Source organism: Euprymna scolopes, chromosome 15 (assembly GCF_053919585.1).
Source record: "Euprymna scolopes isolate OS-2025 chromosome 15, ASM5391958v1, whole genome shotgun sequence".
In the NCBI taxonomy this organism is placed as follows: Eukaryota; Metazoa; Mollusca; class Cephalopoda; order Sepiida; family Sepiolidae; genus Euprymna; species Euprymna scolopes.
The window spans coordinates 11,226,958-11,241,294 of NC_136496.1; the positions used below are offsets into that span (position 1 = coordinate 11,226,958).

The 14,337-nt window shown below is 40.2% G+C and overlaps 1 protein-coding gene and 1 pseudogene across 2 annotated transcripts in view; one reads left to right on the forward strand and one right to left on the reverse strand.

The window, feature by feature from the left end:
- Positions 1-14,337, forward strand: part of LOC145293721 (G-protein coupled receptor GRL101-like) — a 761,328-nt gene that overhangs the window by 544,647 nt on the left and 202,344 nt on the right. For both annotated transcript variants that reach the window (XM_080140164.1, XM_080140165.1), the window contains exon 15: positions 5,099-5,170. In XM_080140164.1, coding sequence (XP_079996290.1) covers positions 5,099-5,170 — 72 coding nt within the window. The remainder of the gene's footprint in view (positions 1-5,098; positions 5,171-14,337) is intronic.
- On the reverse strand, positions 9,300-9,393 carry LOC145294332 (U2 spliceosomal RNA; annotated as a pseudogene).

Below are 14,337 nucleotides of genomic sequence, written 5' to 3' on the forward strand. Positions count from 1 at the left end.
TCAAGTCCAATGTGAACAAGTTCTTGATAAGCCGTTCCGCTTAAGCTAACAAATTTACTGAATTTTCGTTACTAACAATTACTATATTGTCCAATTGACTACTGTACACTCTTTAAACCTTATCCCCGAGTGGCCCCTCGGCCTTGATAAGTGTTGATGCCTATTTAAAAAAAGAATACAATGTTTATATTAATTTCTTTAAACCATGGATTTGCCATGTATGCCCATCTCCGCTGACAGAAAATAAATACCAAAATATTAATTCTAGTTTAATATCATGTTGCCATTAGCACATACACAGAAAATATATTTTAAGGAGCACAATAGAATAGGATGGTGTTATTAAATTCCAGATTTGTTGAAGGTAAAATCCAATTATATTCGATGAATTATCCAAAGTAACATGGCGTGATCCTTTGTAATGGAAAATTAAGAATTATTTGTCTCATTTTTTGATTCTGTAATGTATATATATATATATATATATATATATATATATATATATATATATATATATATATATATATATATATATATATATATATATATTAGCGAGCGGTCCGACGTTGCCCGATCGTAAATGTTGAATATGATTTTGATTTTTGAAGATTTCGTATTATTTTTATTATTATTATTATTATTATTATTATTATTATTATTATTCACCTAGGAGTAGTCACGCATGCTATCATTAAAAATTTTATCTTTGAGAACAACTTATAGTATTCTTTACAGTCTAAGTGACAACAAGTCTCCTCAGGTTTCCATCACTCTTTAACTTTTTCGATAACATTAGCCAACGAATCTGCGTCATCGCAACAACCGCTTACCATTGTTTCTTAACTAGCAGTAGTCATTGGTATTCACGAGAATTTGGAAGGCAATAAGCCTACTCGAGGTCCCAGTCCCCTTTGCACTCATCCAGCGAAGGTCTGGTTAGTGCATTCTCTCCTCGGTATTTGCATCTTTCTTAGCCTTCACTTATATTGTGTGGCGCATGTTTATAACGACACACAGAAGAAAGAGGAGTCGGAAGATAATGTTTCAGTTTTCATGATTCTATGTAATGTGCTTTTTTTTTGTTTTACATTTCTCTCTCTTTTTTTTTCATTTTTCTTAAACTTTTTCTTCTAGGGGATTGGACATCCAACCAGATGTCTGAGATTTACCCCTATTTTAGTGAGTCCAACCAAGAGATCTTTTCAGGATTCTAGCCGTCCCTTTCAGTGCAATCGTTTGTATTTCACTTGCACTTGGTTCACCGGGTATGCTTGATATGTACTTTTTTAAGTTCTTTTTCATACGCCTAATTGCTCTGTAACAGTTTCTGTATGTCCAATTTATTCTTGTGGCTCATGTGTGTTAGTCTCAATATTGCAGGGTTTTCCTTAATATTTCAGCCGTTTTCATGATTGTTATTCGTTATATCTTCCCTCAGATTCCAATCTCTCCTATTCTCTTTTTAAAGTTATTTGGTATTGTTTCTAGCGCTTCTACTATAAGTGGTGTCAGTTTTGCTTTCTTCATTTTCCAGATCCGTTTGTTCTCTTTGGCCAGATACGAGTCAGCTTCTCTGTCTTCTTGGTCTTCAATATGATAGGACCTATTATTATTATTATTATTATTATTATTATTATTATTATTATTATTATTATTGTATCTCACTAAGGGTTTTCTAACATGCAATCATAAAATATTTCTCCTTAAAAACAACCTGTGGTGTTACCCGGAGCTGGATGACAACAAGTCACCCTAGATATTCAGTACTTACTACCTATTTCGATAATATTTGCATTTACTGTTTATGGATGATTTGAAGATATTCGGTAGAAATTAGAAGGAAATGGAGACACTGATAGAGCTCGTCGGGACATACTCGGCAGACGTCGGGATGGAGTTTGGGATTAGTAAATGTGCGGTGCTGGTGATGTAAAGGGGAGTAAAGGGTCATTCGAATCGAATAGTGCTGCCAAATGAAGAAGTTATGAAAGAAATAGAAGATTCAGAATATAAGTATTAGGGAGAGCTGTAGGGTGTAGGCACCATGAATACAGATACGAAAGAGAACGTCAGGAAGCAATATCTTAAAATAGTGAAACTAAGTCGAAATTGTATGGAAGAAACCTAATGAAAGCCGCGAATGCATGAGCAATCAATGTTTTGAGATACAGTGCGGGAATTTTAGTATGGTCTGACAAGGAGTTGCATGCCATGGATATCAAAACAAGAAAAGTTTTAGCAATTTTTGGTATATTCCACATTAGAAGTAGCGTAACGAGACTGTATCAAAAGAGGAAAGCCGATGGAATAGGATTGAAATGTGTAAAAGATTGTGTTAGAACTGAGGAGGTGTCATTGAAGGAACATCTGGTTAGAAGTGAGGAGTGGATACTCAAGGTTATGGCCAATGAAGTGGAGGCATGTGAGACTAAGGCTGAGTATGTAAAACATATTGACAGAGAATGGGCAGAGGAACTGGCTACGAAGAAAATGCACGGAAGGTTCTTCCGAGATATAGCAGATGTGACTGATGAAAGATCATAGCAATGGTTTAGAGCTAGATATCTGGCTTAGAGTACTGAAGCTTTTGTTTGTGCAGCACAATAGCAGGCTTTAAAAACCAGATTGTCTAAAAAAGTAGTTCTAGGAGAGGAAGTTGCTTCAGAATGCCGGATTTGTAGTAAGCACTCAAAGTCAATTGCGCACATTGCAGCAGGGTATAGCGGATTGGCCCAAAGAGAGTACCACAAAAGACACGATCGCATGGAGCTCCGGATATATTGGGAGATATATAAGAAGGTTGGGGCGAAGTGTGCTGGAAAGTTGTTTGAGGAGGTGCAAATATGAAGTGAGAACTAGTGAGGATGGAAATGTAGAGGTACGGTGGGACAAAATTGTCCTAACGACCAAGCAATTGGAACATAATCGTTCGAATTTGGTCGTCATTGATAAGGTCAAAAAAACTGGAAAATTGTAGATTTCTGAGTACCCTAAGATAGGAACGTGAGAGAGAAGGAGAACGAGAAGTGAAACAATTATGCTCCATTGGCCTTGGAGATAAGGTGTATACACGGGGTTAAAACAAAAATAATCGTAGTAGGTACGCTATGAGTAGTATCAAGTCGTTTAGAAGGACAATTGAAAAAACTACGAATCCCCGATGTTTTAGGCGGCTTTCAGACCTCTGCTATTGTAGGTACATCCCTAGGAAAACCCTTGATCTTTGAAGATCCTGATTTGGAGCCGAGATTGAGGATAGTCCTCTGGAAATGAATCCCATCACCTTTCAGGAAGACGTTGATAAACGAAATCAGAATTATTATTAATATTTTATGTGTGTCTGTTAGTTTTGCTGATTTTATGCTTATATGCGGATCATAACAAATGACCATAGGCTATTAGTATTCATTTATAATGCTGGCACTGTTATAGCAATGATTATTTCCTAGTGTTTCTTTTTTTCCACATTTATAATGCTGGCACTGTTATAGCAATGATTATTTCCTAGTGTTTCTTTTTTTCCACATTTATAATGCTGGCACTGTTATAGCAATCATTATTTCCTAGTGTTTCTTTTTTTCCACATTTATAATGCTGGCACTGTTATAGCAATCATTATTTCCTAGTGTTTCTTTTTTTCCACATTTATAATGCTGGCACTGTTATAGCAATTATTATTTCCTAGTGTTTCTTTTCTTCCACATTTATAATGCTGGCACTTTTATAGCAATGATTATTTCCTAGTGTTTCTTTTTTTCCACATTTATAATGCTGGCACTGTTATAGCAATGATTATTTCCTAGTGTTTCTTTTCTTCCACATTTATAATGCTGGCACTGTTATAGCAATGATTATTTCCCTGTGTTTCTTTTTTTTCCACATTTATAATGCTGGCACTGTTATAACAATGATTATTTCCCAGTGTTTCTTTTTTGCAACAAGACTAAGTATTGTCTACTTCCTTCCGTCACATTATTACATTAGCTATTCATACCCTACAATAAGTTTTATCATAATAATCATCACTATCCACCTCGCATTTCTGGTACATCCTTTTACCATTTTTCACATCATTCCAACTTTCTTTTCTTGCATATATCCCAATGCACCTTTCTCGTTATATTGCCAAGCCATCTCTTGTATTCCTTGTCGGCTACATTTTCACAACTACTCAAACTACGCAGATATTTTTGTTTTTACCATTCAATCTTACACAAAAAACCAACCGTAGTATTGCATTATTTTCTATTATTGTCTTCATGTTAGCTTCTTTTATTTTATCTAATTCCACCATTCTTAAGTACGTGTATCTTGCCTCCTAAACGTCTTTAATCATTTCTCCATTACAAAAGCTTTATTCAACTTCACTTCTCTATAGTCTGATAGTTTTTCTTGAACCTTTAATTAAGGTTCGACATCTATAATTCTGTTTTCCTGTTCTTTATGGATTATCAATGGATTATCAATGGACTCATTTGGGATTTTTCCTGTTCTGGATTTTACCTCTTTTTTTTTTACACGGTGGTCACCACTTATCAAGGCCCGGAAGCAACTCAGGGATAAGGGTTATTGCAAATACAGTACGTTAGTGTGGAGATTTAATGAAGTGTTTACTTAAGAGGGCGGTTCATTAAGAATTTGTGAACGTTGGACTTCTTATGTATAGGATGTTAACCGTATCTTATTCTCCTTTTTCCCGTTTCCTGCTTTTTTAATCATTTTGAATCCTTATAATATGTTGCTGTTTAATAACTTTTGGATGCAAGTATAGTTCAGTTCATATTTGTATTGTTTTCAATGCATTAACGTGCAAAATTTAGTGTATATTTTGCAAACCTTATTCTTTTGATAAGAAGAATTTTATTTTTCAGAACTCCGTGGAAACAAGTATTTCTTGTTTATTTGTACTCCTTGTCGGATAATTAAAATCGTGTATATCTTTTTTACAGGTTTATAATGTTTTTTGTGAAAATTGATTATAAATTTTCAATGATAATGTGTTCGATTATATATATATATATATATATATATATATATATATATATATATATATATATATCACTATAATATTTTTTTGTATTTTTTGTCTGTTTTTCAGTGATATTAGCAATAATTCTTTAACTACGCTTCCAGCGGATTGTTTTGCGGCCCTCTGGCGATTAAAAGCTCTGTAAGTAACTTTTTCTTTACTATTTTGTTAAATATCTAAATAAATGAATTATTTCAAGGTTTGTTTACGCTAATGAGACACGTGTTGAACCTTATTATTTTAAAATGGATTAAACTGACTATTTATAAAGAAATAAATAACCGCGTGTAATTTAAGGTTAATTTAAGAGTAAATGCACTTATGTACACGCACCTGGCCGGAGAAAAACAACATAACATGATTGATTTGCATAATGAAATGACTGTTTATTGGCGTCAGGGAAAAAACAAATATGCTTGATTGTCAAAAATAAAATAATTATCGAGAATAAACCCTTTCAAAAATGTTACTGATGTAATTATTAAAAGAAGGCCAATGTTCGAGCATTCTTTCTGAGTGTAAAAAGGAATTTGCCGTAGTCGCGAACGTTTTCGACTTCCATGAGTCGTTTTCAGGCGAATGATGAATTAAAAAAATTGCGTTTGACAAATTCATTAAAAAGTTGATTAAGATCGTTAAAAATCATTAAAAGCACTTAAGGGCTCCTTCCTCCTCATATTGAGCCTGATTGATGGTCGTGTTTTTCATACGGATTAATACGGCTTCAATGGTTGGGAGGCGGAGAATACAATGGGCGACGGCTAAAATGGCGATGTTAATAATTATTATGTTTCTAAATTTTTTTGGGGGGGGTGTCATGTGTGACAAGGTGTTGGTGTTATGTACTATCTTATTAAATGATGACGTATGTTTTGTATTGTTCTTTGTGAGAGTCTTACGAGAGATTAGTGTTGAGTAAGAGATGTTCATGTTGTAAGAAGAGATGAGAGATATTAACATTGTTAGAGAAGAGATGTGGACATTAACAAGTATATATAAAGAGAGGGAAATATAAGTACATTTTGGAGAAGATTCGATTCCAACGTGATCACAATTCACGTGCCATCAACATGCGCAGCCTGCACGTGTCGAAACATTCTGATTTCCCATTTTTCTTTGTTGTTTTCACAAAGGAGTTCAACCTGCTTATCTAATTCATATAACCCATATTTTATTATCCACATTCTTGCTAACAATGAATAGTTTCCAGCCAATTTGTATTGATTAAATATTTTAACAGAATCAACAATTTACTGAACATTCCATTTATAATCTATTGTTATTTAAAACTTATCTCCAGGGTTCGATTCCCGTTTTCACTAATTTTATTTTCATTTACTAATTCTCTTTATTTTTACTTACATGAAAAAGGGGACACGCTTTTTAATGTTACACTGACAGAAGGAAAGACTCGTCGTCGAATAATACATAACGGAGTCATGTTTAGATTAGCAGTGAAGTCACAGTGTTGTCGTTTGCGGAGAATCACTAATCGTTATATAATAAGAACCTACTTTGATATTGTCAGTTGATTGGCAATTTGGGTTCAAGAAAAAAGGCATCGTTCTTGTTCACTACGATACAGTAACAAATCATTACCGAAAATTAAAGATTATATCATAAGATTCTTCATACATCTGTTGTCATTCTGTGAAACTCGCCAGAAGAACTACACTATGTACAAAAGGATTATATGTGCACTTTTCGATGCGGATTTCCGTAAATGTTGCCGGCGCAAAGTCCAACAATATTAACACAGGTTTACAGATCGGGATTAAACAATGGCCTCACAAGTCTGGTACTGTTTCCAATCGGCTCATACAGGATGTTCACGAAACCATATTTGTTACAAATAAACTTAAGTATTAGTTTGGATGTATCAACCCGATTATGTGTACAGAAACCTAATGAGTAATAAATCGTTAATGAATCCATCAATAGTAGTATGACACAACGTAAGGTAATGAAGGTTGAGCACGTGTAAAATGTAATCTATATATAAAAGTGAACGTGCCTGTGTGTGTACATTTCCCTACGCAATAACTCTCTCAATTTTAAGTCTACAGATTCAAAATTTGATATACAGGGTACTGAGATTTGGGAAAATCAATGTGATTGGTTTTCGGACAGAAATTTGGCGATTAAGGGGTCAAAGTTATACGATTTGACCTTTGAGAACTCTACCAAACTCCTCCGACAAATTTGGGTCTAAACACTTAAAATTTTGAATATAGATTCCTAAGACATGGATCTAACTTAATAACTTGATTTGAGCCAAAATAATAAATGTAAAGGGGTCATAATAGGGGTCAAAGTTAAAAAAAAAATTGACCGCTTTTTTTTGTTCAACATACACCTCCAAACGCCCGGGTAACGCCGGGCTGAAATGCTAGTCATTTATAAAAGAATTTATTTATATTAGACTTGAAAACAACCATATTATACTAAGTTGGTAATAGCTCTGTTGTATGAAGGTCGTTCCAAATATAAAGCCTCGTTTTTAACTCAAAAAATTAAGCAACTATAAAAACAGAAGTGGTACCATTTCTCGGAGCGACCTCTTATTTTTCTACATAGTCACCACATTCTTAATGCACCTTTTCCATTAATTCAATTACGTATCTCTGTTTCGAACGCACGTCCATAACAGGGGTTGCTTTTTTAGAGTCTTCCAGCGTCAATATCTGCGACAGAGAGATGATACTTTCATCTCCTGAATGCACAAGTTCAGCCATCATTACAATGCAATTTGCAATCGCTCTGTTCCATTCGGGCAGAATAAAAAAAATAGAAGGTATTGTACTTGGAAAAGCTTGTAAATTTTCCACAAACAGCAAGTTCTTGAAAAGAAACTCTGATCACGGAATCTATGATTAGTTTTAGTTACACCAAGGCAGAAAGAAAAATATTTACAATAAGATAATTAAACTAGTTTTTCCTGTGAATATTTTAGACTCGGGCGTGATTATAGATTAAAAATCAGTCTGGTACCAGCCATAAACACAATGATAGACTAGATAAAAACTATCGTTTCTTTTGTCAGACTAAGGCTACATGAAAAAGAAAAGAAATTAAAATCACACTAAATAGAAATAATATAAAACACATGTTTTTTAGTTTCTGAATTTTTTTGATGACGATTGCTTATTTGTATAATTTGCATTCTTTGGGCCACTCTTCTCGTCTTAGTGTAATTTTTACAACGTTCTGGACGATGTAATCTCCGACCTTCTTTAGGTGTATATTGTCAAACTCAAGAATCTTTCTGTCGAATTTAAGAATTTGTACTAAAATTGTCCGCGAGTGGCGCAGTGGTTATAGAAAAAATAAGTTGTAAAGGTGCCCTGTTTCTTAAGGTTAAAGGTTCAATCCTCAGTGTGGGTGACCGAACATACAACTGGGAATTATTTAGGGCATCTGCCCAGTCATGGCTGACGGAACGAAATCATGCTATCCACGTGAATTTAATAAAATGTTCCGTTCGAAATTCCGTGTAGATTCCCGTGTTCAACAAGATACACTTGAAGGATGTCGGTGGTTTCAACTCTGGAAAACAGTCGTACAAAGAACCCAAATACGTAATTATAATCATCTGAAGAAAAGTTGATACAAGTAGTCGGTATTAACTGCAGAAAGATGTAGCACAAGGTCAGAAAATGAAGCCGTCGTCCCTAAAGGAAGAGCAATCTGGCCATTGAAAAATTGTCTTGGCAGTTATGACAGCATTCATCGGAAAGAACCGCCTAGGCAGCATGAAATAACTTTACTTCCGCCGAACGCCAGGAGACACGGCTTGGTCGTGATTTGTCAAGAAATAAAAGTTTAGACGCGACGGTCGTATTTCGCGACTCGCTGGATATAATGAATGTTATGTGTTCGTTTTCTATCTGTTTTTATCTTTCTTACTTAATCAAAATAAAATGTTGTCAGTTACTTTAACTGGTGATTGTAAAGAGAACAAGGCCGATAGTAATTAGTCGCGTGCTCTCGTGTAATGAATGAATGCGTGAATGTAGGATTGATATGAAATTCTTAAAGATAAACTAAAATGACCGAAAAATAGCTGAAATGACTTAAATAAATAAGAAAATAAATGACTTAAGATGACTTTAATGAAGTTGAGGATGAATTGAATGACCTTAAGAATTACTTGAATGCTTAAAAAATAACTGGAATCATTCAAACACTTGGATGATCTGGAGAATGACTTGAATGGCTTTGAGACTGACTGGTTGTAAAGTAGGATATCATTTTACATTAAATTAATACAGAAAAGTGATCCCCCACTTTATATAACAATAAGTACAGCATATAGTAAGAACAGATACTACACATTGATCTTGGCCAAAAGGCCAAGAAAAATTGTGTTTATTTGCTACCCCATCGAGCAAATTAGGCACAAAGCCAATTTTTAATGTGAGGAGTGAAGGGGAAATGGGGACCAACTTCCGGTGAGTAGGGGAGCTGGATAGTGACAATTGGTATGATGGGTTGTCGCTACATTTACCTAGGTTTTATATGTGGGATTTCCCCCACATATGGTCTTTGCTTGCAGTGTCTGCCGGAACAGATACTACACTTTGAAGTATTTATTTGCTCCCCCACTGAGCAAATTAGGCACAAGGCCGATTTTTAAAGTGAGGAGTGAAGGGGAAATAGGGACCAACTCCCCGGGGAGTAGGGGAGTTGGATAGTTACAATTGGTATGAAGGGGTGCCCCTACATTGACCAAGGTCTGATATGTGGGGGTAACCCCACATATGGTCTTTGCTTGCAGTATCTGCCGGAACAGATAGTATTTATTTGCTCCCCAACCGAGCAAATTAGGCACAAGGCCAATTTTTAATGTGAGGAGTGAAGGGAGGGGGAAGGGAAAAAGGGGACCAGCTCCCGAGAGGTGGGAAATGGGAGCTGGTTAAAGGTCAGGCATGTGGGGTTGCCCCCACATCTGGTCTTTGCTAGTCATAGCTAGTCATAGCTATTCGTAGCTTGCAGTATCTGCCGGAACAGATACTACACTTTGAGATATTGAATCTTTTATTCATGTTAAAAAATACAGTCAAAATCAACGATGAAAAAAAAAACAGGCACATGGCCAACTCAAAAGGGGGGATTTGGGGGGGGGCGTTGGTCATCCTTGTCACTCCAGAACTAAACAAAGTCAAAAGTTTCTCCCAGCTAGTATCTTCTTTCACCATAATACCGCATTCACCCTTTCATATTGGGGGACGTCCAAGTAACTCCCAATTTTTAAAACATTTTTTATTGACGTGTAAAAACAAAAAAGATAACAATAAAATGGTACAATAATTCATTTTTGTCGAGGGCGGGGGAAGAAAAAACAAAAAGGTGATTAGTAGGACCCTCCTAACCCCGTTTAGTTAATAGACTGCCCGTTCCACTAGGTTTGTAAAAGGAACCTCGCTTCTGCGGGTCAGTCTCTAGGTGGGGATGCCCTCTAGATGGGGGTGAATGGAGAAAAGAAAATTTTTGTGGGTAAGGGATGGAGGTTAGTTTGTATTTCTTTTTCTCCAAGATGGGTAAAATTTAGAGGAAGGGGTGAAAACAAAAATAGCAGGTAAGAGGGGATGGGGATCTTGGAGGCTTCCTAATCGGGGAGGGATGGAACACACACTCAGCTAGCTGAGAGGCTACTTGTTTAATTTTATTTTACAGAACTGCGCGTTCCACACCTAGGCGGGGAACACGTATTCAAATTTGGCTCCTCTTCGTACACACAGACTTGCCACATGTATCCATCTTCTGTCAAATGCCGCGCGATGCAGCCTTCTTCTATCACATCTGATCTTCACCCGTAGTTGGTGTTTAAAGAAAGCGATCAGATCTTAATCAGAAAAAGACAACACCCCCCGGCAACCTTGCAGACGCGACGTCCAAATCACCATTCTCGCCACGGCCAGGATCGTAACGTAGACCATTTGTCTTTCTGGGTCCCACGGCGGCCTGATGTTGTCCACAACATTGGATACAGTAATTGGGCGAGGATGCTCAGGATCGATGCGAGCCGTCACTCCGCTGACATACGACCAGTAGCGGCGGAGTTCGCGGCAATCGAAGAAAGCATGATCCGTAGTTTCTACGGTCGTTGTCCCACAACGGGGACAATCAGGCGACTCCAAAAACCCGGAACTGCATTGTATGTTGTTGAGTGGAAGTGCATTTCGGGCCAATCGCCAGGTCAGAGAGAACTCCGAATTGTTCAGATGACTCGAACCTGGCGCCCAGATCCACGCGGAGCGGATCTCACTCTGCTGCCACCCCAAACACGCGCATAACGGGTCGTCAGCGGCCCCCTTCACTAGATCCCTGTGGAGTTCCCTACGGGTAGCAGTCACAAGGTCACTGGACCTTGGTAGTCGTTTTAGCGCGGCTCGGCACTCTTTCATGTAGGCAGATTCTCCCCGCGGCCTGCGACGGCTCTCGATGGAAGGGTCGAGAACGAGGTCGGGGAAGGCGGCAGTAACCACGGGGTGCCACGGTTTGTCATCCTGCATATAGTGGCTCAGGAAGGCCAGCCTCTCAGCATCTCGATGACACTTCAAGTCCGGCATTCCCAAGCCTCCCTCACACGGACGTTGAATACAGACCTGTCTGCTCACCCAGTGTCTTCCTCTGTCCCAAAGGAGCGAGTACAAGAGTTCGACAAGAGCTTTTAGGTGTTGTGCAGGCAGGGGAAGTACGGCCAGTCGGTAAAGGATGAGAGGAAAGACGTAAGTGGCGCACGCCTCAGCTCTACCCTTTACGGAAAGTTTCCTAGGAAGCCACGAATTGACTGCAGCCTCCACCTTTGACCGTACCTCCAACCAATTCTTGTCAAGCTGGAGACCCGGTCCGAACCACACGCCGAGGATCTGGACCGGGCCATCTGTCCAGCTGAAGGGCGCAGGGAGGTTTGCGTTGCCACTCCATGCGCCCAACCGCAGTCCTACCGACTTGTTGCGGTTTATCTTGGCCCCCGTGATTTTTTCGTACTGTGTGAGTGCCTCCGACACGACCTCAATGTCTCTGAAGCCCGACACGAAGATCGTGACATCATCGGCGAACGCGGATACCTTGGCAGCTGAGCCGCCAGGCAGAGCCATTCCGCGCAGGGCCGAATTTGCCTCCCCATGTCTCAGCTTGCGGAGAAGAGGCTCCAAAGCCAGGACATAAAGCAGGGGCGACAGCGGACAACCCTGACGAACCGACCGAGAGATAACAAAGGGTTTCGAGCGCTTTCCGTTGACTTGCACGACAGCCATGGGCTGTCGATACATTATGGAGATCCACTTGCAAAAGTCCGGTTTAAAACCAGCGGCCTCTAAGACAGATGCCAGGAAACGATGGTCGACCCTATCGAAAGCTTTGGACTGATCTAAGTTTATCAGCGCAGCTTCCGTGTCGTCATCTATTCCCCCCTCTAGGATCGTGCGGATCAGGTGCAAGTTGTTCTGCATCGATCTCCCCTTCACAGCGTAGTTCTGTTCCGGTTCAACCAACTCGTCGATAACAACCTGCAGCCGATTCGACAGGACCTTGGCCAAAATCTTCAACTGTTTAGCAGAGTTATAGGCCTGTAGTCGTCTAACTCTTCCCCTCCATGCCCGTCACCTTTCTTCAGCAATGTGATCACTCCCTTGGTCACCTGCCCTGGGATGGATCCCTGAGCAAACCAATGGTTGAACATATCCGTCAGAAGAGGCAGAAACATGGGCGACAGCCTCAAGTACAGTTCATATGGCAGACCATCAAGTTCTGGCGATCTGTCACAGCTGACCTGCTTCAGCGCAGTAAAGACCTCCCGCTCCGTCACCCGGCCTTCGCAACCAGCCGCTCTAGCCGCCTCGAGGCGGGGAGAGTCGGCCAAATAGTCGCTAAACTCAAAGACCGGAAGATCGGGGTGCTGCGTAAAACGCTTCTCGAAATGTTCTCGAAACCCCTCGCAGATCTCCCGAGTCGATTCCAGGATGCGTCCATCCGGATGTTTGACTTTCGCAATATATTTGTCCGAGCCACGCCTAGAAACCTCACGGCGCACGTCTGCATCAGAATTGACTGCTTCGTTGCCTATCTTTCTAAGCCTAGCTCTAACTACTTGGCCTTCGTAACGCTCACTAGTCTCGCGTAGAAGGTCCTGCTTAGCTAGTTCCTGACTAACCCTATCACCCTCCCCCGTAGCCTGGGCTAGTTTCTGCTCTAGCTGCTTCTTCGTCTTGGCCTTATCTAGTGCGAGGCGCTGGGCATACTTGACGGAGAAGCTTCTGATCTTCGCTTTGAGACCTAACCACCACTTACTCCCGGTAACCGCCCCCACGAGTGGCTTTTTAATCAATTCTCTTAACTGATCTTGGAAGTCTTGTATCTCCAGAAGGGAAGTGTTTAACTTCCAGTACCCCGCTAACTTAAGCCTATTTCCTAGCTTCAGCCGGGCCATAACTAATTTATGGTCCGTCTGGCCTAGCCAAGTGAACGTTGGACAAGATAAGAAGTCTACTTCGCCTCTCCTAACTAACATCCTGTCCAAATAGGTATTTGGATAGGAGGAAACGCTATTGGTCCACGTCCACATCTCCCGCCCCGGATGCTCGAACCGAAACCTGTCGACCAGACCGCATCTAGCCATCAGATCAGCCAGGCTGGACTCGCACTTCTCCGATCCTCTAGCATCGCCTCCTACCTTATCTATCTCGGGGTCTAAGATGGCGTTCCAATCTCCTATTAGCACTACCCGCTTCCGACAATCTACAAATGCGTCAAGCTGACTGAAGAATGAGACCCTCTCACGAGCGGTGCTGGGCGCATGAACCGCGATAACCCGAAACACAGAATCTTTTACGGCAACATCGGCCACAACCAGCCTGCCCACCGCATCTCTATAGACAACGTCGACCGTCGCCGACAGGGTACGTTTAACCAGCACGGAAACTCCCTTCCCCTGCGGGCTGCCATATGCTGAGAAAACCTCAAAATCTCTGGGCAGCACCTGACAGTCCACAGAGGAAACGAAATGCGTCTCCTGAATCGCAGCCACATCCACTCCCAGGGACAAGAGGTCGTGCCGGAGGCGAGCCGCCCGGCCCGGTGATCTCAAGCCCCTCGCATTCAAACTAGCCAAATTCAAAGCCATGGTACCTACCTTGGGGTGTGTCACACTCAGCTCCGAAGTCAGCTGGGGAGAGGACGCCGACGTTATGTGCCATGCTCAAGGTGGTCAGGTTTTTCATATCCTGACCTTCTCTCGCAATGCCGCCGACGTCCAAAGGATAAATTAATTTTATGGCCCTGTAGAGTGACGGATGGACCAACAC